General features: G+C 51.4%; 4 protein-coding genes across 4 annotated transcripts; 1 reads left to right on the top strand and 3 right to left on the bottom strand.

The window, feature by feature from the left end:
* Positions 1-7,405: 7,405 nt before the first annotated feature.
* LOC136577827 (histone H2A type 1-like) lies at positions 7,406-7,798 on the bottom strand. The gene has a single exon (XM_066577749.1). The coding sequence runs from the start codon at positions 7,796-7,798 to the stop codon at positions 7,406-7,408; it is 393 nt and encodes a 130-aa protein (XP_066433846.1).
* A 331-nt stretch (positions 7,799-8,129) lies between these two features.
* Positions 8,130-8,520, top strand: LOC136577826 (histone H2B 1.1). Its single transcript, XM_066577748.1, has one exon. It carries the CDS (start codon positions 8,140-8,142, stop codon positions 8,518-8,520), a length of 381 nt encoding a protein of 126 aa, XP_066433845.1. The 5' UTR covers positions 8,130-8,139.
* A 2,746-nt stretch (positions 8,521-11,266) lies between these two features.
* Positions 11,267-11,677, bottom strand: LOC136578115 (histone H3). The gene has a single exon (XM_066578018.1). The coding sequence runs from the start codon at positions 11,675-11,677 to the stop codon at positions 11,267-11,269; it is 411 nt and encodes a 136-aa protein (XP_066434115.1).
* Positions 11,678-12,328: 651 nt separating this feature from the next.
* LOC136577825 (histone H1B-like) lies at positions 12,329-13,000 on the bottom strand. Its single transcript, XM_066577747.1, has one exon. The coding sequence runs from the start codon at positions 12,983-12,985 to the stop codon at positions 12,329-12,331; it is 657 nt and encodes a 218-aa protein (XP_066433844.1). The 5' UTR covers positions 12,986-13,000.
* Positions 13,001-24,434: the final 11,434 nt, after the last annotated feature.

Genomic DNA, 24,434 nt, shown 5'->3' with positions numbered 1-24,434 from the left:
GCCTTAAGGGCCCCCAAAAGGCTCCTGGGCCCGGGTGCAACCACATCCTCTGTATCCTCTATAGTTACGCCCCTGGTAATGTGTCAAAGATCGGAAAAATGTCAACAGATGCAATAAGGTAGCAGTAAGTGTACCAATGTTTCAGCCATATTGTGTAATCAGACCAATGTTAACCTGTAACAAACAATATAACCTGAAATCACACTTGGAAAGCCAGTCACATTCAACATGTTGTATGTCATCTAAACTATGAACAAGGGGGCTTATGCAGAAAATGTGAAAAAGATCAATCTTTCAGGAGCCATCTACCTAGAATACCGTTGGGAAACTGTAACGTGTTGTGTGGTATTTTCCTTATCCTGGATATCACCCAGCAGTAGGGAGGGATAAGGCAGGAGGCATTTCCCATGGCAGAGGTGACAGCTAGGGTCCCCTGTAGGCGGTAGGGAAAGGCCCGAGAACACAAATAGGAAGGAAAAACTATCCAGGAGAATTAAAATACGCACAACAAAGGAGGGAATTGTGAGCGGAATGAAAAGTTCCATGATATTATTGTCTGATATATATATATATATATATATATATATATATATGCATGTTTTAATATTTGACGTGTTAAACGAATATAAAATATGGAACATTTGAAGAAAACATTTGGAAGCTGCTAATTGTTCATTAATAGAACTTGAAGATCAAACCATGATATGTCAAAGTGCATATTCCAGCCCTAAATTGTATGTTTATTTTATGTTTCTTGATCACATTATGAAATAGTGATATGATGGCTACAAATAGCCAAAGGGTGGATTGTGGTGCAAATATAATTGGCTATTTGTGGCCCTCCATTTTGTCCTTCATCCTCCACTTTGTATTTTCCTTTATTCTCCATTCTGTATTTTACATACGAATAGCTATGAACATTCATGTGGACTTCAAACCTGTTTGGTGTAGGAAGCTTTGATGTAACATTTGAAATGTGTATGTGACTTGTTAGTTCTTTGTATAAGATAGAGGTCTAACATGTATATTGGTCTTACTTATACAGAACAATGCTACCTGCTTTTACTACAATTCCATCTGTATAGGTTTGTTTGAGCTCTGTCCATATACATTGTATGGCCATGAATCTGTTGAGTCTTGTTAATCCTGTGATACCATCAGCATTGTCTAGGGAATTGAGTTGTTGATTCTGAACCTTTGATCAAAGAAACGGGCTACTTCAGATGGTGGGGGGGTCCAATTGAAAGCACATGGCATAGGAATGTCTTTGTCCTTGACAAACAGAGAGGAGAAACAGGATGTTTCTCTCATGAAGCTAAATTCAAGAATGAACTGAGCGTGCTCACTGAAGTTCCTCCCAGATGGATGACATCACAAGCTACCTCACAAATACCTCCCTCTGAGAATGACCAATCGGCTCGCTAAATACTGTAACTGTATTCCTAAATTACTTCATTTCCTGTGTTAAACTTATTTAAGTTTTACACGCGCTTAATAAAGTGAGAGTTTTCTTCGGGGGCACATGATGTAGCCGTGTGGTCTTTGAAAGGCTCTCCAGGCCTGCACATATTATCTTAATTTGGAAACGCACAGTATATCGAAATAGCGAAAATTGCGCTAACAGTATCTATTAGGCAAATATCACTTTTAAGTATCTCCCAGTGTTTAATGAAGTCAATTCTAAAGGCCCATTTAGACACAACGATTATCACTCAAAATCCACGCACACGGCAGTTCATGGGACAGTTTTGAGCGTTCGCTTTGCATAAGCGTGTAAATGAAGGCTCACGCTGTATGCAGAAGACAAGCGGGACCGCTATCTTCTCCATAGAGCTGCTGTCTTCTCGGAGCGCTCAGCTGATATCCCGCTAAGCGCTCCTAGCGGGGTATGCAGAACACAGCTGGAGCGCTTGTCTTCTTCATATTCCGGCTGTGTTCCCCAAGCGGGATACCAGCTAAAACAATAGTATCAGCGGTATCCCGCTGAGAATGCAGCATGGATAAGGCTCATCATTGTCTTTCAGCTAGCTAAATGGGCCTTTATTGAAAGATGTCTGCTTGTTGTAGCCAGTATAGCTACTGGGGAAGGACAATCATTTTAATAAGACCCTTTCTTATTGAGGGGAAGGGGGGGGGGGGGGGGGGGGTAGTGCCCGGGTAGTCATGCATGTCATGTATTTTATGTGGATGCGCCGTGCTAAGGGTCTAGTACTCTGTTGTATGCATTGCACAGCTGCAGCATGTAAGGGGCTAATGTCTGAAAGTGGCTGGGATATGTCTGCAAAAGTACCAATACATGTACCGTCACAAGATGTCTGCCTTCTATAAATGCGGGTGATTGAGGTGTAGTTGGAGTCCATCCTCTTCAACGGTTAGGAGTGAAGGGTACTATTGTACCTTGACGCTGTTGTGGCATGGTGGTCTGGACGCAGGTCAAGACCTGTTGCCTTGTTATGGAGGACAGGGGTTAATGCACCATGTGCAGAGACTGCTGGTGCTGCCTGTCTTTGATGCATGCTAGATTATTCATGCCTGGGAGTAGGGTGATGTTGTGTGGTTTTCCATTCACTCTGCCAGTTCCTATGTGCATAGTGGCTATATATTCTCACACCTCCCTTTGCTCAGTGCTGCTTATTCTGTTCCATAGTGGAGTCCCTGGAGTTTGGAGCTCTTCTGTGCTGGGTGTATTTCTACTTGCAGAGGAGTAGCTGTGGGTTCCTTTTCAGTTGCATTTCTGTTTTTCATTTCTGTGTTGCTTTGCTGTTCGGTTCATCTCTCCAGGGGTCCTTTCAGGGACAGACAGGGCCCAGGAGGAAGAGCGTGGGGCCGTGTCTATCGAGGCTACTGCTCTTCTTTAAGGCGGGGCCCCTTCACCTCCCTTACTAGGTTAGGGCCAGGCTTCATCCTCCCTGGAGCGGTGTTACCATTCAGCATAGCATGGTGTGCGGCTCGTTCCTACAGCGCATGCGTTCCCTGTCGCCCTGCTGAGTGTGGTACCCTGGTGTCGCACAGGCTTTTCATCAGGGTTATGCATTTCAGTTGTGGTGCACACTGCTCTTTGGTGCATATCTATCTACTAGAGTAGTTGTGAACATCACCCTGCGCCGGTGCTGAGCGTAGTGCTTGTGAACCATTGGGGTGTCACACCCGCAGCAGTCAGGAACACGGCGATCCATGGGCAACCATATATATCCTGGCAATGGTAATGATCTCACCTATGCAGCAGGTTATGTTAGCTCCCGTCTTATACTTCTTGCTGTGTCCTCTTTTCTGCATGAAGAAAGCAGTCTCTCATCCATACCGCTCGATCCTAGGCGGTACGTCCTGAGACGTTTGTATTTTTCTTGTTATAATGGGCACATACTGAATACATAGAGGAAAGCTTTTATCTCTATGCCTCCAGGCTCCTATCATTTACATGCACATATATATCCTGGGCCTGCTAACCTGAAGTTGAATGCAAATTAAATATTCTAAGCATAGAGCCTCTGAGGCGAAGCAGGGTAATTTGGAAGTGGGCCCACTCAGCAGATAATGGGCTCTCTGCCTGAAAGAAGAAGGTAGTTATAGATTCAAAGAATGGTAGAGTTAGAAGGACCCCCAGGGTCATCGGATCCAACCCCCCGCTCAGTGCAGGATCACTAAAACATCCCGCATAGATGTCTGTCCGGCCTCTGAAGACTTCCATTGAAGGATTACTCGCCCACCTCCCGTGGCAGCCTGTTCCACTCATGGATCCCCCTCACTGTCTAATATCTTATCTGTGTCTCCTCCCTCTCAGTTTCATCCCATTGCTTCTAGTCTTTCCTTGTACAGATGACAATAGGGCTGATCCCTCTGCACTGTGACAGCCCTTCAGATACTTGTAGACCACTATTAAGTCTCCTCTCAGCCTTCTCTTCTGCTAAACATTCCCTGATCCTTTAACCGTTCCTCATAGGACATGATTTGCAGACCGCTCACCATCTTGTTAGCTCTTCTCTGAACTTGCTGCAGTTTGTCGGTGGCTTTTTTTTTTTTAAAAGTGGGGTGCCCAGAACTGGACCCAGTATTCCAGATGAGGTCTGACTAAGGAAGAGTAGAGGGGATAATGACCTCACGTGATCTAGACTCTATGCTTTTCTTAATACATCCCAGAATTGTGTTTGCCTTTTTGGCTGCTGCATCACATTGTTGACTCATGTTCAGTCTATGATCTATTAGTATACCCGAGTCTTTTCCTTAGATAAGTGTACATTTCAGTCACTCTGGTTGATGCCTGTTAGACAGCCATTCCTCAGCCTTAGACGGAGAGGAGAAGAAACGTGTGTGGTCACCATCCACCACTCGCAGTCGCACAGGATATGCCATGGAGTATGGCAGCTGGAGATCTCAGAGTTGCCTTTTGATCCCAAAGAAGGGTGCTCTCTGCTTTTGTAGATCTGCCGAGAAGTCCGGGAAGATGGATTTTGCAGCATTGTTGCATCTAAGAGGGCCTCCTGTTCTGCAGCTTGTAGGATCACCTCTCTATCCCAGGAGTTGAGCAGCTTTGCCAACAGGGGTCTAGCAGGAGCGCCCGCCTGGTATAGGTGGTTTCATGGGTACTCGGTGTGCGCGCTCCACCACAAAGACCTGTGTGACAGGGAAGCATTCAGGTAGTCACTGTTCCATGATCCCCTGCGGTCTCTGCCCCTCAGTGCGTTCTGGCAGGCCCACAACACAGATTATACCGCCGTGAACCATTTTCCAAGCCGCCCGCCTTTTGTTTCCAGATTTCTGCTTTTGGCGTAAGCTCTCGCACAGTAGCTGCCGTCGGGGATACGGTATCATCCAGCACAGAGATCCTGTCCTCTGTACTAGTGACCCGGTCGGTCTCTTAGATTCTGGGTGGCTTGTCTCAACAGGCTCACATCCATTCGGATCTCGTGGATTTTACCCGTAGGGGCAGCAGTAGCTGTCTGCATCGCTGATAAGAGCCGATCGGACAGGCATTGCAAAGTCTGAAGCAACCCAGCAAGCGAACTCAAACAGGCGGTTGGTGCAGAGGCCACGTCTCCTGATGCAGATGATGTCGTAGGCTCCGGGTCGGGGGGTTTCCCCCTCGCAAACATCTTTAGTGTATCACTGGGAGAGTTCTGTCTAGTGGGTCCCATAGCAGAACCACTTCTGTGTTTCCTGCCTTTGTAGGGGATTTTGCAAATTGCTTAAAGCTCCTTAAGTAGACATGTAAAGGCCCCTAAGACATAAGGAGTATACAGCAGTGTCTGGCAGCAGTCACACAGGGAAGTCGTTCGGTTTGCACTTCATTGATGACTGTAATGAGGGACTCCGGGTCTTGAGAATCTGCAGAGTGTTGCACAGCATGGTGGCCACAGCAGAGGAGGAGTAATCCTGGCGCTTCTTGGGGTGGCAGTAGAAATGCCACTGTATGCCCTGTGCCGGGGACTGTCACAGGTTATGGGGCCTCCTTGTTATACACGGTGCCCTGATGTTCCTGCCGCCCACAGCTGTCTGTTGTGGCTCCTGAGTGTCTCTCTGCTCCGGCAGGGGAGCGCTGATGCAGCAGAGCTCTAGTACTCCCCTTCACCGAAGCCTCCCTGCGCGCTCTATCCTCGCCCCCACGTGTTTGTGGCAGCAGCTGCACTGCTCGCTTTACAGGAGGGATTCACGCTCCAGCGGCTCTCTGCTGCCTGGCCCTTGTCTCCGTCACCCCTCCTCCGTCTTCTCTCCCACTGCTTCAGGAGCTGACAGGCCAATCGGCTGCACAAGATGGCAAGGGCTCTTGTATTCAGCCAATCAGCAGAGAGAGGGGATGGGCCTTCACGCTAGACAACTAAAAGAAACGCCCCGCAATGACGGCCCTGATCAGTAGTTCCCTCTCTGGTCCGCTCACTGTCTATATAGAGTAGGGCTCTGCGCTGAGCAGCTATCGCTTTCTGCTTACAACGTAGAAGATGTCTGGTCGCGGTAAAGGAGGGAAAGGTCTTGGGAAGGGCGGCGCCAAGCGGCACAGGAAGGTGCTCCGTGATAACATCCAGGGCATCACCAAGCCTGCCATCCGCCGTCTAGCTCGCAGGGGAGGCGTCAAGCGTATCTCCGGCCTCATCTATGAAGAGACTCGCGGCGTCCTGAAAGTCTTCCTGGAGAATGTGATCCGCGACGCCGTCACCTACACCGAGCACGCCAAGCGGAAGACCGTCACCGCTATGGACGTGGTGTACGCGCTCAAGCGCCAGGGCCGCACTCTCTACGGCTTCGGAGGTTAATAATTCTGCTCTTTCTCCATAACACAAAGGCTCTTCTCAGAGCCGCCCACCTCTTCCAAGGAAAGGCTTTAATCCAACTCCTTGTGGGGTCGTCAGCAGCGGTGATGGTCTATGCGCTCTGACATGATACAGCCGGGGTGTAGCAGCCTCCCCGTCAGGGTGCGCTTCAGGCTGCGGTCACGGCACGCTTTTAAACCCCTTAACCTATTTAGGGCAGGCAGGTTATGTTTATAATACGCGAGGAGCTGGGCCTGAATTAATGAGTGCGGTGAAGGGTTAACAGACCTGCCGTTGGAGGTCGGGTGGTTTTAGTGCCGCCTATGGGCGGGGCTATAGTCAGATTCTTCCTGCTCATTGGCTGATCCCCGGAGATTTTGAACTTCCCGCTCAGTTGATCGCGTCTCCCGCTCTTCCTGTCCTCCATCCATCCATGTAACACGTGTAATCAGTGACCAGGCCGTCTGATATAGAGGCGCTCGGGGCTGGAGGTAAAGAACCCTCAGATACACCCCCTAATCCCAGACCTACGACGGGCGGTGGAATCCTCTACCTGCTCCACCAGTAACGCAAGAGGACGTCTAATCCCTGTAGGTTTACTATAATCCAAAACCAGCCTGAGCCGTGCAGGGCTCTGGGAAATCTGGGTGATATAGCTCCACCTCCATAAAAAGGGCATGGCTGTGGAGTGACATGATGAGCGCACTTCTAAGGGGGCGACCGTGCAGAGCTCTGAGAGGGCTGGATGATGCGGCTGCAACGCTTTGTAAGCATACGGCCCACGCAGGACCCTGAGAAAGCTGGGTGTTCTATCCGAAACACAACTGAAGCGTTCTGATTCTTGTATATACGTGACCTAACAGAAGACTCTGTTAACCCGTTATCGCACGGACTGGTGAGCGAGTCCTACAGCCGCCCGTCCTCTGGACATGAGGTCACCTAGAGCAGGACGATTGTGCGCTTCTGCCGGTGACAGGGATGGCCAAATTGGCATCCGCCCCAATCTCTGCCTCCTTGTGCAAAGTCCTATACAGTTATAGTTTCCAGGTGCAGCCGGCGTACCGGCCACCGAGTATCACAGCATAGAAGCGGCGCAGCTCTGTTGTAAGGAGCATGTGGGTGGCTCTTAGAAGAGCCTTTGGTTCCATGGAGGATCGGCGCGATCACTTGCTCTTGCTCGTCTTGCTGCTCTCGGTCTTCTTGGGCAGCAGCACGGCCTGGATGTTGGGTAGGACGCCTCCCTGGGCGATGGTCACCCCACCGAGCAGCTTGTTCAGCTCCTCGTCGTTGCGCACAGCCAGCTGAAGGTGACGGGGGATGATGCGGGTCTTCTTGTTGTCCCGGGCGGCATTGCCAGCCAATTCCAGAATCTCAGCGGTCAGATATTCTAGCACTGCTGCCATATAGACCGGAGCGCCGGCGCCCACCCTCTCAGCGTAGTTGCCCTTGCGGAGAAGCCTGTGCACACGGCCGACAGGGAACTGCAGCCCTGCCCGGGATGAGCGAGTCTTGGCCTTAGCACGGACTTTGCCTCCTTGTTTGCCGCGTCCAGACATCTTCTAGCACAGGAAAGCAGAACTAGGAAAAAAAAAACCACTTCGGAAGTTGTGATAACGAGAAGGCGCAGTTCTGTTGATTTTTATAACCTGCTGCTCCGCCCTCCTCTCCTCCAATTGGGTAGATTTCAATCCCCCCAATAGAGGCCAGACTTGAGGAAGAACCAATGAGCGGCACCGGGCGTGGCTAATGACGCTCACAGGGGTCACATGTTTTGCTGCTCCAATAGAACAGCAAGCAGACGGCGGTACTCATTTGCATGGCCCCGCTATAAATACCGCAGCGCTGGGAGGTGCAGGAACACTGTTCTCTGTAGTGAGGAAAGTATCTCTATGTTATCATGCCTGATCCCGCCAAGTCTGCTCCAGCGCCCAAGAAGGGCTCCAAGAAAGCCGTGACCAAGACTCAGAAAAAGGACGGCAAGAAGCGTAGGAAGACCAGGAAGGAGAGCTATGCCATCTACGTGTACAAGGTGCTGAAGCAGGTCCACCCCGACACCGGCATCTCCTCCAAGGCCATGGGCATCATGAACTCGTTCGTCAACGACATCTTCGAGCGAATCGCAGGGGAAGCCTCCCGCCTGGCTCACTACAACAAGCGCTCCACCATCACCTCCCGGGAGATTCAGACCGCTGTGCGCCTGCTTCTGCCTGGAGAGCTGGCCAAGCACGCCGTGTCCGAAGGCACCAAGGCCGTCACCAAGTACACCAGCGCCAAGTAATTGTTCCGTGGCCCGCCGTGCACGATCACCCCAAAGGCTCTTCTAAGAGCCCCCCACCCCGTCTACAGCAGAGCTGTCACCTCCCGGTTGTGTAGGGAGCATCATCGTTTGCTCCTCTGTAACAAAGGTTGTGTATACATCGGCTCGGTTACTTAGTCCCCTGCGTTGAACAACTCGTCTTTGTCTCTGTGTACCGGAGTTCTCTGTCTATGTACTGGATTTGAGGAGATCTTCCCTGCAGCGCTACACAACTGTATCTCTGTCGGGGGTCGCGATGCTGATTGCGCTGCAGATTAGGGATACGTGCGGTGACCGAAGCCGCGCTATGCGGACGCCTCCATAGAGGTGGGCGCTACGTGGATTCGGTGATGCAGCTGCGGACAATTAGCCATTAGAGAAGCGGCAGCGTTTTTGCCACCGAGGTACCCGGAGCACAGTGCGCCCATGACTGGATTATGCTGTGGGCTGAGGTCGGCGTGGTGGCTACACGAGGCGGTCGACGTCGGAGGGGGATGCCGACCACAAGTAGCAGCTGTACTGGAGTGCTCGGAAGGCAGAAGACTACAGGGGATATGCGGGTCTGCGCCCTAAAGCAGTGGGGTGCACAAAGGGAAAGGGGTAGTAGGCAGACGACATGCTGGGGGCTGTAGTACATTGTAGTGGGTAGCGGAGGCAATCGGGGATGCCTGAAAATAAGAGGCTTGAAGCACTGGGGGTGCTAGGAAAGGGGAGGGGGACCAAGAGGAGAACCAGAGTGGCAGTGCCCCGGATAAAGCCGCCGCACGAGGACTGGGAGCATTGACCAGAGTGGCAGAGGCCGCATGTGGAACAGAAGAGTACCGGGAACCAGAGTGGCCGCGGCAGCAGGGTGCACGGAAGCAGAGACCATCGTGGCAGCGTCCGCAGGTGAGCGGAGATGGCAGTCTGGCGTGGAGAACAGCGGGGACCGGTGACAGCGGGCATCCCCTCACAAAGAGGCGCAGACTGTATTTCTCAGAGACGTGCAGAACCAACCTCTTCCCTAGATTAATTTAGTGCTCCGGCTAGATCACCCAGGTCCCCCAGAGTCCCGCAATGGGAAATCAGTGCAGCACTCTGGGAGAGCTGGCTGCTATGACGGCAATTCTATGTAAAATGATGGCTGTGCGGGTCCCTAGGAGAGCTTCGTGCAATCGCAGCACTTCTATATGAGTGGACGGCCGTGCCGGATGCCTCCAATATGGTAGCATGACACGGATTAGCTGGCAGTCTGTATCCTTTAGTAAAAGGGGACATGCAATCAGTGCGCCGCAGCCTGCTTCCTGGTAGAAGAGAAGATTCGCTGGCATTAGGGGAGTCACCATGGCGGGGGGTATTTTTAATAGAACGCTTAAATCTCTCTGTTACTCGCAATAACTAAAGTATGTATGTGCGCATCTAGGCATTTATTTACTTTTAATGATACAAAGACCTTGCGGGAAGGCGTCATGAGGGGAACACGGCTGACTATAGCATACGCAAAGAACAACAATGGGCATAAAGGTGGGCACCCAAAAGTGTGATTCAAAGGGTTAAATGAGTTTGAGCCACTAACAATGCCAACGCATAAGGGGTGATGGCAGGCATCTGCTATAGGGCGGGTTACACGTATCAGAACAGATGGGCAATCAGGCAGCAGCGACACCACAAGAAGTTGTATTACAGCCTTTCCTTGGAAGAGGTGGGCGGCTCTCAGAAGAGCCTTTGTGTTATGGAGAAAGAGCAGAATTATTAACCTCCGAAGCCGTAGAGAGTGCGGCCCTGGCGCTTGAGCGCGTACACCACGTCCATAGCGGTGACGGTCTTCCTCTTGGCGTGCTCGGTGTAGGTGACGGCGTCGCGGATCACGTTCTCCAGGAAGACTTTCAGGACGCCGCGAGTCTCTTCATAGATGAGGCCGGAGATACGCTTGACGCCTCCCCTGCGAGCTAGACGGCGGATGGCAGGCTTGGTGATGCCCTGGATGTTATCACGGAGCACCTTCCTGTGCCGCTTGGCACCGCCCTTCCCAAGACCTTTCCCTCCCTTGCCGCGACCAGACATCTTCCACGATGTAAGCAGAAAACAATTGCCAACCAGCTCAAGCGTCCTCACTTATCTACGCGACGTGCGGACCAGATTGAAATCAGTAACAAATGACGCAAGTTTAGGCGTTCCTATTGGGGCAATTACATGTTGGCCGCTCCCCTCTCTTTGCTGATTGGTTTAACACAGAACCGTTTGGAATTTTGAATTTACCGCGTATTCTTACAATTCTTAACAGTTTCCCGGCCGGTTCCCAATCCCATTATGCCGTATTAATTAGTATAGTTTTGTGTATCGCTGTCTTTCTTCTTCGTACAATGAGATAATATCCACATAAATACATCCTCAACACTAATCCCTTCCCGGCCCACAGGCACAGATAGATGCCTCATACGGACACGTTTGATCAACCACGTTCATAACTGTCTGCCGGGGATTCAAATCTCTTTCTACTACATTTGAAAGATGAGAGAATGGCATTAATTGAGGAACTGACTAGGTCACTGAAGGGGTTAACAGACCACCTCCTGCTGACGACAGAACATTATTGGGGAGAGGCGGCGCCAGGGTACACGGCGGCGCACAGGCTGGCTGTGAACCCGAGTTGGGAAAATGACAGCGGAGGACAGGATGCAGCTCGTTTGAGGAGGATTTGGTGGCTCTGAAAAGAGCCTTTGTGTTCCATGCGGTGCCCAGAGCAGATCTAAGCCCTCTCTCCGCGAATCCTGCGGGCCAGCTGGATGTCTTTGGGCATGATGGTGACCCGCTTGGCGTGGATGGCGCACAGATTGGTGTCCTCGAACAGTCCTACCAGGTAAGCCTCGCTGGCCTCCTGCAGGGCCATGACCGCTGAGCTCTGGAAGCGCAGGTCAGTCTTGAAGTCCTGGGCGATCTCTCTCACCAGGCGCTGAAAAGGAAGCTTACGAATCAGCAGCTCGGTGGACTTCTGGTAGCGACGGATTTCACGGAGAGCCACTGTACCTGGACGGTAGCGGTGAGGCTTCTTCACTCCGCCGGTGGCAGGAGCGCTCTTCCTGGCGGCCTTCGTAGCCAGCTGCTTGCGGGGAGCTTTCCCTCCGGTGGATTTACGAGCGGTCTGCTTGGTTCTGGCCATAGCTCTACTGTAGAGATGTACACAGATGTGATATGATGGGAGCCGTAGAAAGAGCAGAGCCTTTATACCCTACTTGCTCTTCCCTATTGGCTCTTAGAAACAACGCCCCCTACATCTCATTGGCTTTTTCAAACAAACCACTAGCCCGCCAAAACGCTTGATGCCCGCGACCAATCAGCGTTCGGCAGAGGCTGGCCCCACCTCACCCTATCAGGCCACTGCATGATACGTACGGGTGTCTGTGAAATCATGTTCTCAGCTGCTTCCCTGCATTGATATGTCCGCAGAAACACACACTCCACGCTGCACGGCAGTCTCCCCCATTAGAAGCTGCGCTATTTTTATGGGAAATGCATTAGGTCAGCGAGTCCCCTCCCTCTTCACACTCAGCCCGGCATCCATACACGCGTTGTATAGGTCACAGTGCCCAACAGGAACGGGGATGATGCGGCGACAATGTCTCGTATTACTCCCCCTCTACAGCCTCCCCCTCGCTCCCTAGACTCCCAACTGATATGAAGTCCCCTGTAGCCGCTATGGGGGCGCTGCTATCTAGAACAGAATTCGAGGCAGTGATAATACAGCTCTGCGGTGAGAAGGTGGCGGCTCTGAAAAGAGCCTTTGTGGGGTAGATGCATGGGCGGCTTCAGCTTATTTCTTAGCCGCACTCTTCTTGGCTTTAACAGCCTTCTTAGCCGGACTCTTGGCAGCTTTGGGTTTGACCGCCTTCTTAGCCGGACTCTTCGTCACCTTCTTGGGCTTTGGGGCGGCCTTCGGCTTTGAGGCTTTTTTCGGGCTCTTGGCCACTTTCTTGGCGGCGGCCGCTGCAGGTTTCTTTGCTTTTTTCGGGCTTTTGGCAGGAGCCTTCTTGGGCTTCTTAGGAGATTTCGCCGCTTTCTTGGCTCCAGCGGGCTTCTTGGGCTTGGCCGCAGACGCTGGCTTCTTTTTGGCCGGCTTGTCCTTAGTCTCCTGCTTCTTGTTCAGCTTGAAGGAGCCGGAGGCGCCGCTGCCTTTCACCTGGAGCAGGCTGCCCTTGGTGACCAGAGACTTGACGGCCAGCTTCAGGCGGCTGTTATTCTTCTCTACATCGTACCCTCCGGCAGCCAGAGCCTTCTTCAGGGCGGCTAGAGACACCCCGCTGCGCTCTTTAGAGGCGGACACGGCTCTGACGATCAGCTCCGACACGCCGGGACCGGAGGACTTCTTGCTTTTCTTGGCGCCCCCTGCGGCGGATTTCTTCGGCTGCTTCTTGGATTTGGCAGCCGGCTCGGCGGCAGGAGGAGCGGCGGCTGGCGCGGTTTCTGCCATTGTGTGCTGCGGAAATCAAATAGTAAAACTCTCCTGGAAGAGAAACTCTGAGAGCGGCGCTGGTGGCGCCTCTTATATGTACAGCGGCCGCGCTCTGATTGGCTCGTGAGCAGGCCCGTCCTGAGCTGCTATTGGCTGACACTGAGCACAGCTACTGCCTTATCCCATCCGGGCCTCCTCTCCGCTCCGTTCTCCTCTTGTGCTTCCCTGCCCGGGATAAGAGTCCGTCACCGGTCAGAACCGGACAGGAGAGCTCGCTTTCAACGTGACTCCTCACTCTCTGACATCTCATGCAACCGTTTATAGCCGCCGCTGGCGGAGGTTCCGGGGAGGAGCGGAGAGGAGGCCACGAGATCTTCGCCATAGTTCTCCCGATCTGCACATCACCGCATATCTGGGGAGATAAAACCGCTGCGGGAGCGCCTTCCCTCTATTCCCGGCACGTGTCACCATCCCCGGGATCTACTCCACAATCTCCATCGTGCAGAAGCTGATTGCACAATGCGAGGACGACGTGGAGCTGCCGAGAGCCCAGAGGTGTAGCACAGGCGGCGCCTCCGCTCACTGCCAGCTGCCGGGTGCTGAATGTATACTGTATATACTGCAGACTTCTCTATACTGCGGCGCAATGTAAGATGAGGAAACCCAGTACCCCCCTGTACACTCAGACGATCGGGAATGCCACACGTTATCGTCCCTTTAATACCCCGGACATGATGGGTGTGGTTGTCCACAAGAAGAAGCGATTCTTCTTCTCTGCAGGTGCATCTCCTCCCGCGGGCTGCTGCCCGTTCTATATCATCCCAGGGATACCATGTGCTGGACGTGACGGCCATTGCATCGGCTCTGTAGTTCCCATCAATCGTTGACGGTGAAGATGGAACTTGGGATTCTGCTGAAGAGCGGTGGCATCTAACAACGCTCTAATCGGGATGTAGATCGCCAAGAAATGACGCCTGAACAAAGCCTTCTACCCGCGGTTCTCCTGCAGCCGGCGATGGCCTGTCAGTCACTGATGTCCGAGCGGAGCAGTGATACAGCGGGACTCTCAGCGCCAGATCCAGTGCCACAGTCGGTGACATCTCACAGAACCCGCGCGGAGGGTTCTACTGTAGATCCCCGGGGCAGCAGATGTTGTACAGTGTCCGCTGGGATTCCTATGGCGGAGCGTGTTGGTCCAGAAAGCTTTCACAGACCCTGAAGGACCATCGGTACTGTGAGACCCCCGCTTCCCCCACAACCCGGTCCCATATACCCCTCCAGATCGCTAATCAGCTCTTCTATTTAGCGCCCAAGGAGGCGACCCAGAAAGAGAGCAGTGTCAGGGGCCTCCGTGGGGAGGAGAGGATAATAAATACCATCGGGTGCCATCAAGAAGCTTCAGGGAAGACAGCTCCCTGTCCGGGCTGCCCCATGCGTGACTTCCCACGGGACACCGGCCTAGCTATGTACATTTAACCCTTAACCCACTAGTCTCCGGTCACTGTATCTACCTGCAGTCATACATGTAAAGGCAGTAGCCGCAGTACACAGTGCGGCCGGTGGGTCAATAATCTGCTCACAATGAACAACATGGACATACAATGGAGAACAATACAATAAATGAGTTCTGAATGTAATGTTTATGTAAAGGTCACCGTGTCCGTACAAAGGGTCTAGTGTTCTTGTGTCACATTGTGTGCAAGTAGTAGCGGTAAAGGGCAACCTTTAGGCTGATATCTTGTCACGGAGTGTTGTTCAATCTTTGGCAATCTGGTCTGATGCCCCAATAATAGTCGGCCCTGATATATGCACCCTGTCTACCCTGATACCCTGCCTCCATGACCTTCACATCTTGGTGGGATCCTCCACCTTGCTCATGGCTGAGGGCACCAAGGTTTTCCGGGAAGTTACCACGATGGCTGAGCAGAAAATGCCCCTCGATGCTGATGTTGTAGCATTGTGTAGCTCCGGACAAACTCCGGACAAACCCTCATTAGCAAGGCGCACTTTAGCTAAGCACCACACTACCTCCAACCAAGCACAAGCACTGCCTGCGGGACACACGGCTGCCTTTTATCCTGAGTTACAGTATAGTCAGACCCCAGTAACATTTCAGTTTCAGCAGTATAGGCATAGCCCAGTATTAGTAACATTTCAGTAGTAACAGTATAGACAGACCACAGTAACATTTTAGTTGCAGAAGTATACACAGACCCCAGAAACATTTATGTAGCAGCAGTATTGGCAGACCCCTGTAACATTTCTGCAGCTGAAGTATAGGCAGGCTCCTGTAACGTTAATGCAGTTACGCTCATCTCATTTGGCCCAAACAAGTTTCTCCGATAACTGTAGTAACACTAGAGAAAGCACATGATGTGCATTGCTGATCCCCTGACCCCAAGCGGGAGGAGGTGGCATTACAAGGCCAAGACACCATGACCAGGACCCGCTATAGTCTGTGTGGGAAGCACGTTAGCGGGCCCAGGGTCAGGCTCGGTTCCAAGCCTCCACCTTTGTGACCCAAGGTGCCCTGAGTTACATAGCAACAAGAAACCCATGTGTCGCAACATAGATAGCTCAACACTGGAAGAGGCAGTCTTTGCGTTCCTTGGCCTAGCCTATGCTGTAAGTGCACAAAGATGGTATTACACAGGAAGAAATTGGAGTGCCCAACCATGGGAGAGTTTCGCCCCGCCAAGCAACTTGGCCTCAGACAGCAATTCAGGCCTAGTCAGCCACTGTACTATTTGTGCCACATAGGTAAAGCACCGCAATGGGAAGACTTAGTGCACCCATAGTATAGGCAGACCGCTGTAACATTCCTGTAGCAAAGGTATAAACACACCCCAGGAACATTTCTGTAGCAGCAGTATAGGCAGACCCCTGTAACATTTCTGTAGCAGCAATATCAGCAGACCCCTGTAACATTTATGTAGCGGAAGTATAGGCAGACCCCAGTAACATTTCTCTAGCAGCAGACCCCTGTAACATTTATGTAGCAGAAGCATATGCAGACCCCAGTACCATTTGTGTTGCATCAGTATAGGCTGTGAGGAAGGAGGAGCAGCAGCCAGAGGATTCAGAGTTTCAGCAGTGGACTGCATAGAAGACTCGGTGGTCGATACATTGCTGGATGCTCTTTCTGCCATCCACGACAGGACCTGCTCACACTGCTCTGTTTGCAATAAAGGTCTACCACATGGACCCACAAATTGTGATATGAAGCTGGGGACCCCAGAAACTTGCCTCTCTCCTAATCCCACAGCAGCCGGCTGGGATACACCTGGACCAGGAACTTGGCCTGTGCCCACACCCTCACTTGGAACTCCGCATCCTCGCCCGCGTCCACATCCTCGACCCCTACCCCTCAGCATGGTGGATTATGAATAGAGCAGACACAGACCGCTGTAAATAATTATGGAATTATATGCGTACACTTTCACGCAGAGAGCAGAATCGTAACGCTAACTCCAGGCAGAAAAAAATGGAAGCAATGCAATAGTGATGCACCAGAACTCCCGCCAGGCACCCAGTAAAATGCAGACGCTCAGCGGTAGCCCTAAGTAGGAGCTTTTTGTTTTTTTTTTGGTCAAAGAATATAGGCTGGATAGTGTGTATATCACGTTCCCTCTACCAGTCGCTGTGGCCATATGCTGTGCGTCTCTAATTCACTGCAGACACAGGCCAGTGTAAATAATCTTGGAATTATGTGCGTAGACTTTGTCACTGAGAGCGGTATAGTAAGGCAAACTCCAGGCAGAAATCAATAGTCAGGAAGGCCGCAAACAGGCCTAAGTGCAATAGTGTGGGACTACAACTCCCATCAGACAACCTGTAAAATGCACACGGTCACAGGTAGCCGTAAGAAGGAGCTTTTATATATTTATTTAAAAAAAAAAAAAAAAAAAAAGAATACCAGCTATATAGCGTGTATATGACTTTCCCTCTACCAGGGGCTGTCGCCGTACGTTGTGCGTGAAGTTGACCACAGACACAGAGCGGTGTAAAAAAAAATTGGAATTATTGGCGTACAGTTGGAGGCTGACAGCGGTATTCTAACGCTAACTGCAGCCAGAAAAAAAAATTATACGGAAGGCCTAGCTGTGCAATAGTGATGGACTACAACTCCCATCCGACAACCTGTAAAATGCACACAGTCACAGGTTGCCCTAAGAAGGACCGTTGGGGTTCTTGTACACAGGATCCTATACTATCACTCTCCCTATCTCAGCAACGCTGTCCCTATACTATGCAGTACAGACTGCAGCCTGAGAACGCTATAGCTGTAATGGGGCTACACGCCCGATATACAAAAAAAAAAGCAAAACTGCTACCAGCAGCCACAACAGTAATGCAGATGGTCAGATGTGGCCCTAAGAAGGACCGTTGGGGTTCTTGTACACAGGTTCCTACACTAACACTTTCCCTATAGCAGCAGCAGCACTGCCCCTGATCTCTCCCAGTGTGTGACTGTGGCGAGCCGCGAGCGGACCCACTTTAAATACTCGGGGGTCACTTGATCTTGCCAGCCACTCACTGCAGGGGGGTGGGACAGGGCTGAAACGTCACAGGAGGAAGTTGTAATGCCTTCCCTGCGTTTCTCTTGGCCAGAAAATGGCGCAAAACTTTCAGGGAAGGAAATGGAATTGAATTGAGTACCGCGTGGTGCTCGTCTCGAGTAACGAGCATCCCGAGTACACTCGCTCATCTCTAAAGTTAACCCCTCAGTGGCCACGCATTTTTGTTTTGGTTTTATTTTTTCCCATTTTCGTTTTTCCTCCTCCCTTAAAAGAAATAAATTAATTAAAAAAAAAAAAAAGAACTAACTAATAGAGATGAGCGAGCACACTCGCCCGAGCATTAGGGACCTCGAGATGCTCGTTACTCGAATTGAATTGACTCGAGTACCATGCGGTACTCGAGTCAATTCCATTTTCTTCCCCACATGTTTAGCGCCATTTTCTAGCCAATAGACATGCAGGGAAGGCAATACCACTTCTTCCTGTGATGTGCCAGCCCTATCCCACCCCCCTGAAGTGAGTGGCTGGCGAGATCAAGTGACTGATGAATATTTAAAGCGGCCCCGCCCGCAGCTCGCCTCAGACACACACTGGGAGTGTATAGGGAAAGTGCTGCTGCTACTATAGGGAGAGTGTTAGTGTAGGATCCTGTCTTCAAGAACACCAATGGTCCTTCTTAGGGCCACATCTGACCGTGTGCATTACTGTTGTGGCTGCTGGGAGCAGTTTTGCACTTTTTTTTCTTTTTTTATCTCGGGCTGCAGTCGATTATGCAGAGTATAGGGAAAGTGCTGCTGAGATAGGGACAGTGGTAGTGTAGGATCCTGTCTTCAAGAACCCCAACGGTCCTTCTTAGGGCTACATCTGACCGTGTGGATTTTACTGGGAGGCTACTTGGAGTTGTAGTGATTCCATTTTAGTATTATGCAGCTTGGTGGGGTTGAGATCGCCACAGTTACCAGCACTCTCCACTGGCTTTACAGTGTTCTCCCACTCCACACAGCCTCTATTATCTACAATTCTCTGCGAGCAGTAGAGCCTCCGCTATCTACAAGTCTCTGTGTGCGGTGAATTAAGGCCAGGTTGCCAGTGCTATACAGCGGGGTACTTTATTTAGCCCCTGCTCTATTCTTAATCCACCATGATGAGGAGTAGGTGTAAGGGTCGAGGACGTGAACATGGACGTGCAAGTGAGGGTGTGGGCACAGGCTGAGTTCCTGGTCCAGGTGAATCACAGCCGGCTTCTGTGGGGTTAGGAGAGAGGCAAGTTTCTGGGGTCCCCAGCTTCATATCACAATTTATGGGTCCATGTGGTAGACCTTTATTACAAACAGAGCAGTGTGAGCAGGTCCTGTCGTGGATGGCAGAAAGTGCATCCAGCAATGTGTCGACCACCCAGTCTTCTATGCAGTCCACTACTCCCAGATAGGGACTGCAACTCTGATTCCTCTGGCTGCAACTCCTCCTTCCTCCCAGGCTCCTCACTCCATGAAAATGACATATACTGAGCAAGCAGACTCCCAGGCACTGTTCTCGGGCCCCTGCCATGAGTGGGAAAAAATGGTTCCTCTCTCACCTGAGGAGTTTGTCGTGACCGATGTCCAACCTTTGGAAAGTCCCTGGGGTCTGGGTGATGAGGCTGGGGACTTCCGACAACTGCCTCAAGAGCTTTCAGTGGGTGAGGAGGACGATGATGATGAGACACAGTTGTCTATCAGTGAGGTAGTAGTAAAGGCAGTAAGTCAGAGGGAGGAGCGCACAGAGGATTCGGAGGAAGAGCAGCTGGACGATGAGGTGACTGACACTGCCTGGTTTGCTAAGCCTACTGAGGACAGGGCTTCAGAGGGGGAGGCAAGTGCAGCAGCAGGACAGCTTGGAAGATGCAGTGGAGTGGCCAGGGGTAGAGGCAGGGCCAGAGCGAAGAATCCCCCAACTGATTCCCAAAGCACCCCGCCGCGCCAAGCCTCCGTGCAGAGGGCTAGGTGTTCAAAGGTGTGGATGTTTTTCAGTGAGAGCGTGGACGACCGCTGAACAGTGGTGTGCAACCTGTGTCGCGCCAAGATCAGCCGGGGAGCGACCACTACCAGCCTCACCACCACTATCATATGCAGGCATATGCTGGACAAGCACCCCACAAGGTGGGACGAAGGCCGTTCACTGCCTCCGGGTCACACCACTGCCTCGTCCCCCAACCTGCCACTCAGATCCAACTCAGGATACAGGCACGTGCGCCTCCCGGCCTGCACCCACACCTTCACCTCCACTGTCCTCCACCCCATCCAGCATTGTCTCTCAGCGCAGCGTTCAGCTGTCGCTAGCACAAGCGTTGGAGCAAAAGCGCAACCCAGCCACAACGCACCCGTATGCACAAGCTGTAAACGTGCACATTGCAAAATTAATCAGCCTGGAGATGCTGCCATACAGGCTAGAGGAAACAGAAGCTTTCAAAAACATGATGGTGGCGGCGGTCACGCGCTACTCTATCCCCAGTCGCCACTATTTTTCCCGGTGTGCCGTCCCAGCTCTACACCAGCACGTATCCCGCAACATAAATCGCATCCTCACCAGCACGGTTACTGGGAAGGTCCACTTAACCACGGACACGTGGACAAGTACTGGCGGGCAGGGCCACTATATCTCCCTGACGGCACATTGGGTGAATTTGGTGGAGGCTGGGACCGAGTCACGTCCTACCCACACCCAGAATAGCGGGTCCTACCTCAGTGCTGGTATCTGCGGCGGTCTATGCCACCTCCTCTAAACCCTCCCCCTCCTCCTCCTTCTACGCAAATTCTACCTCTCAATTAAGAAGTGTGAGCAGCACGTCGCCAGCAGTCGGTGTGCGCGGCGTGGCAGCACAGCGGTGGGCAAGTGTCAGCAGGCCGTGCTGAAACTACTCTGCCTAGGTGACAAGAGACACACGGGCCCCGAACTGTTGCAGTGTCTGACAGAGCAGACCGACCTCTGGCTTTCGCCGCTGAGCCTCCAACCGGGCATGGTCGTGTATGACAATGGCCATAACCTGGTGGCGGCTCTGCAGCTTGGCAGCCGCACACACGTGCCATGCCTGGCCCACGTCTTCAATCTGGTGGTTCAGCGGTTTCTTAAAAACTAGCCTCACTTGCCTGACCTGCTCGGCAAGGTGTGCCGCGTCTGCGCACATTTCCGCAAGTCCACCATGGACGCTGCCACCCTGAGCACCCTGCAACATCGGTTTAATCTGCCAGAGCACTGACTGCTGTGCGACGTGCCCACACGGTGGAATTCTAGACTGCACATGTTGGCCAGGCTCTATGAGCAGTGTAGAGCAATAGTGGAATACCAACTCCAACATGGGCAGCATAGTGGGAGTCAGCCTCCCCAATTCTTTACTGAGGAGTGGTCCTGGTTGGCAGACATCTGCCAGGTCCTTGGAAACTTTGAGGAGTCTACCCAGATGGTGAGCGGCGAGGCTGCAATCATTACCATCACCATTCCTCTGTTATGCCTGTTGGGAAGTGCCCTGCAAAACATAAAGGCTGACGCTTTGCGGTCGGAACAGGAAACAGGGGAAGACAGTATGTGGCTGGATAGTCAGAGCACCCTCATGTCTATATCTCAGCGCGTTTTGGAGGCGGAGGAGGAGGGGGAGGAGCCTCAGGAGGAGGTGGGGGAAGAGACAGCTGGGCACACTGCAGAGGGTACCCATCCTGCTTGCCTCTCATCTGTTCAGCATGTATGGCCTGTGGACGAGGAGGAGAAGGATGATCCAGAAAGTGATCTTCCTAGTGAGGACAGCGATGTGTTACATACAGGTACCCTGGCACACATGGCTGACTTCATGTTAGGATGCCTTTCTCGTGACCCTCGTGTTAGACGCATTTTGGCCACTACGGATTACTGGGTGTACACACTGCTCGACCCAAGGTATAAGGAGAACATTTCCACTCTCATTCCCGAAGAGGAAAGAGGTTCAAGAGTGATGCTATACCACAGGGCCCTGGTGGACAAACTGATGGTAAACTTCCCATCTCAGACCGCTAGCGGCAGAAGGCGCAGTTCTGAGGGCCAAGTAGCAGGGGAGGCGCAGAGATCAGGCAGCATGTACAGCACAGGCAGGGGAACACTCTCCAAGGCCTTTTCCAGCTTTATGGCTCCCCAGCAAGACTGTGTCACCACTCCCCAGTCAAGGCTAAGTCGGAGGGAGCACTGTAAAAAGATGGTGAGGGAGTACGTAGCCGATCGTACCACCGCTCTATGTGATGCCTTTGCTTCATGCAACTATTGGGTGGCAAAGCTGAACACGCGGCACGAACTTGCGCTGTACGCCCTGGAGGTGCTGGCTTGCCCTGCCGCTAGCATCTTGTCAGAGAGGGTGTTTCGTGCAGCTGGGGGAATCATCACGGACAAGCGTACCCGCCTGTCAACTGCCAGTGCCAACATGCTTACACTCATAAAGATGAACAAAGCCTTGATTCCCCCAGACTTCTCTTCTCCACCGGCGGAAAGCAGCAGTACCTACAGATTATTTTCGCTGCAGCCGGATAAATAAGCATTCCCTATCACCAGAAAAAAAAAAGGGGGGGATTAGCTTTGTCAATCACTCTTGGATATTAGTCCTCCTCCTCCTACTCCTCCCCCTGAAACAACATGTCATCATGCTGAACTGCCAATTTTTCTGTGGCCCAAAAGGCTCTGCTTACTTTTTTTTTTTTTTTTTTACAATTGTTCAAAGTTTCAAAAGTATTGATACTTTACCAGAAACCATTTTTTCCCCACTGGGCTGCCTCCAGGCTATGTTGAAAATTAAGCAATAGCGAGCTGTATCTTTAAAAAAAATATTTGGGGGCGTGGCCTGACTGCGGACAAAGACGGACGCCATCCTTTGAGCACCACTCTGATATAAACCTCCACAGCAATTAGAAAAGCACCAGCGGGACTTCCCTCCGCCACAAAGACGTACCTGAACCTCCTGTCGTTCTGATATGACCCGGCGCAAGCCTTCAAAGGCGCCCCCGCAGCCTCTTCCCGACTTCTTCTCTGCCCGCAGAGGCAGAAGAGCTCCGGCGACAGCGCTCCCCCCCCTCCTCGGACGAACCTAGCAATGCTGCTATTGGCTCTCCCCAGAGGCAAGCTTCATCAGCAGAGAGTCCCAACACCGACCGGAGGGATGCATGCCGACTTCTAATCCTGGGAGAGGTGAGTGAGACATCGGCAGCCATCACACGCAGCCCCACTCTCCCAGCCAAGATGGCGCCCAGCCACATGTCACACACAGAGGACAGTCGTTCACCCTCAGCTAGCCCTGAAAAGGGGAGACAGAGGCTAGCGGAGGCAATAAACATATCTTTGCCCCCACCCAATACCGCAGAATTTTTAGAAATGGTCCCAACATCAGACCAACCTGCGTCGGAGGCCTTTATAAAGGAGATGATGCTCGCTCTAAGGAGCACTATAAGAGAAGATCTCCACACATTCTCGTCATCATTCAGCTCCACCATAAATGAGATTGAGGAAAGAACCTCCCATATAGAAAATTAAATGGAGGAATTAACTAAATCTCACAACTCCCTGATTGATGCACGCTACTCTCTGGAGGAGGAGGTAGACCAAATTAAAGTTAAGATGGCGGATCTGGAAGATCGCAACAGACGCAATAATGTAAAATTTAGGGGCATCCCAGAAAAAGTCAGCCCAGCAGATTTGAAGGACTTTCTGGCGCAATTAATGAAAAAACTCCTGCCTTCTACTCCAGATCAGGAACTCATAATTGATAGGGCACACCGTCTGCAGAAACCGAAATTCCTTCACGACAATGTCCCACGTGATATCATAGCGCAGATCCATTTCTATCATATCAAAGAGGCACTCATGTTTGCCTCCCGCAAAATGACTGATCTACCTCCACAGTTCTCAAATATTAAATTATTTGTGGACCTATCCGCCGCTACCATACAAGCTAGGAAATCCTTCTTCCGTATAACCTCATCCCTCAGGAAAGAAAAAATTCCTAACAAATGGGGCCACCCCACCAAACTTATACTCCACAAAGAAGGCACTACATATGTATTTAACAAGCCAGAAGAAGGTGAAAAAACCCTCATCTCGTGGGGCTTTCAGTTCACCGAAGAACCCCAAAATAAATCCGCCGCTCATCGTCCCCTAGAGCGTTCAGGAGAGAATACGCAACCTCGCTCACCCCGCTGATTTATATATTCCCCCGCAAAACCTGGAGGCTTTTTTCTCTCTCCCGTCGGGCGAACTTTTTACCCCCCCATAACCACGCAGGATCACAAACCTGCGAGAAGAGCTCAATATGGGCAGCTGTTCCCAACAATTTTCTGGCTATTAAACACCGCAACCAGAAACAGTTGTATATCTGGTCATACTAGTTGGCGTTTGTGGCCAGCTATCTCTGTTATGATTGTTCATGTTGTCTTTCCCTTCCCCAACCCAACAACAGTCAGCAAAAATCCAAGGTTCCATAAGTACAACACTCAGCAGCTTCCTAAAAAATGGTGTTAAAAATACCTTCACTCAATGCAAAAGGGCTTAACTCTCCCTATAAGAGGTCAGCAGTCTGGAGAGATGCGATGCATGAAAAGGTCGACATCATATGTCTCCAGGAATCACATTTCGTCGCGGCAGCACATCCTCCCTTTCTCCACAAGACATGTCCCAATATCTTTTTATCCTGCGCTGAGAAGAAGAGAGCGGGGGTTATAATTGCAATTAAAGAAACCATAGATATAGATCTCACCGAAAAGATCATAGACCCCCAGGGTAGATATGTTATCTTAGTAGGTCTATTTAACGAGGTACAAATGACTCTAGTAAACATATATGCCACTAATTCCTCGCAGATCTCGTTTTTAAGCAAGATCCTTAAAAAAAGTACGTAAAGTCCAAAAAGGCAAACTTATCATATGCGGCGACTTCAATATCATCCCTGACAAACAACTTGACTC

The sequence above is a fragment of the Eleutherodactylus coqui genome, chromosome 8 (assembly GCF_035609145.1).
Source record: "Eleutherodactylus coqui strain aEleCoq1 chromosome 8, aEleCoq1.hap1, whole genome shotgun sequence".
Classification (NCBI taxonomy): Eukaryota; Metazoa; Chordata; class Amphibia; order Anura; family Eleutherodactylidae; genus Eleutherodactylus; species Eleutherodactylus coqui.
This window is presented reverse-complemented; position numbering and strand designations above follow the sequence as displayed.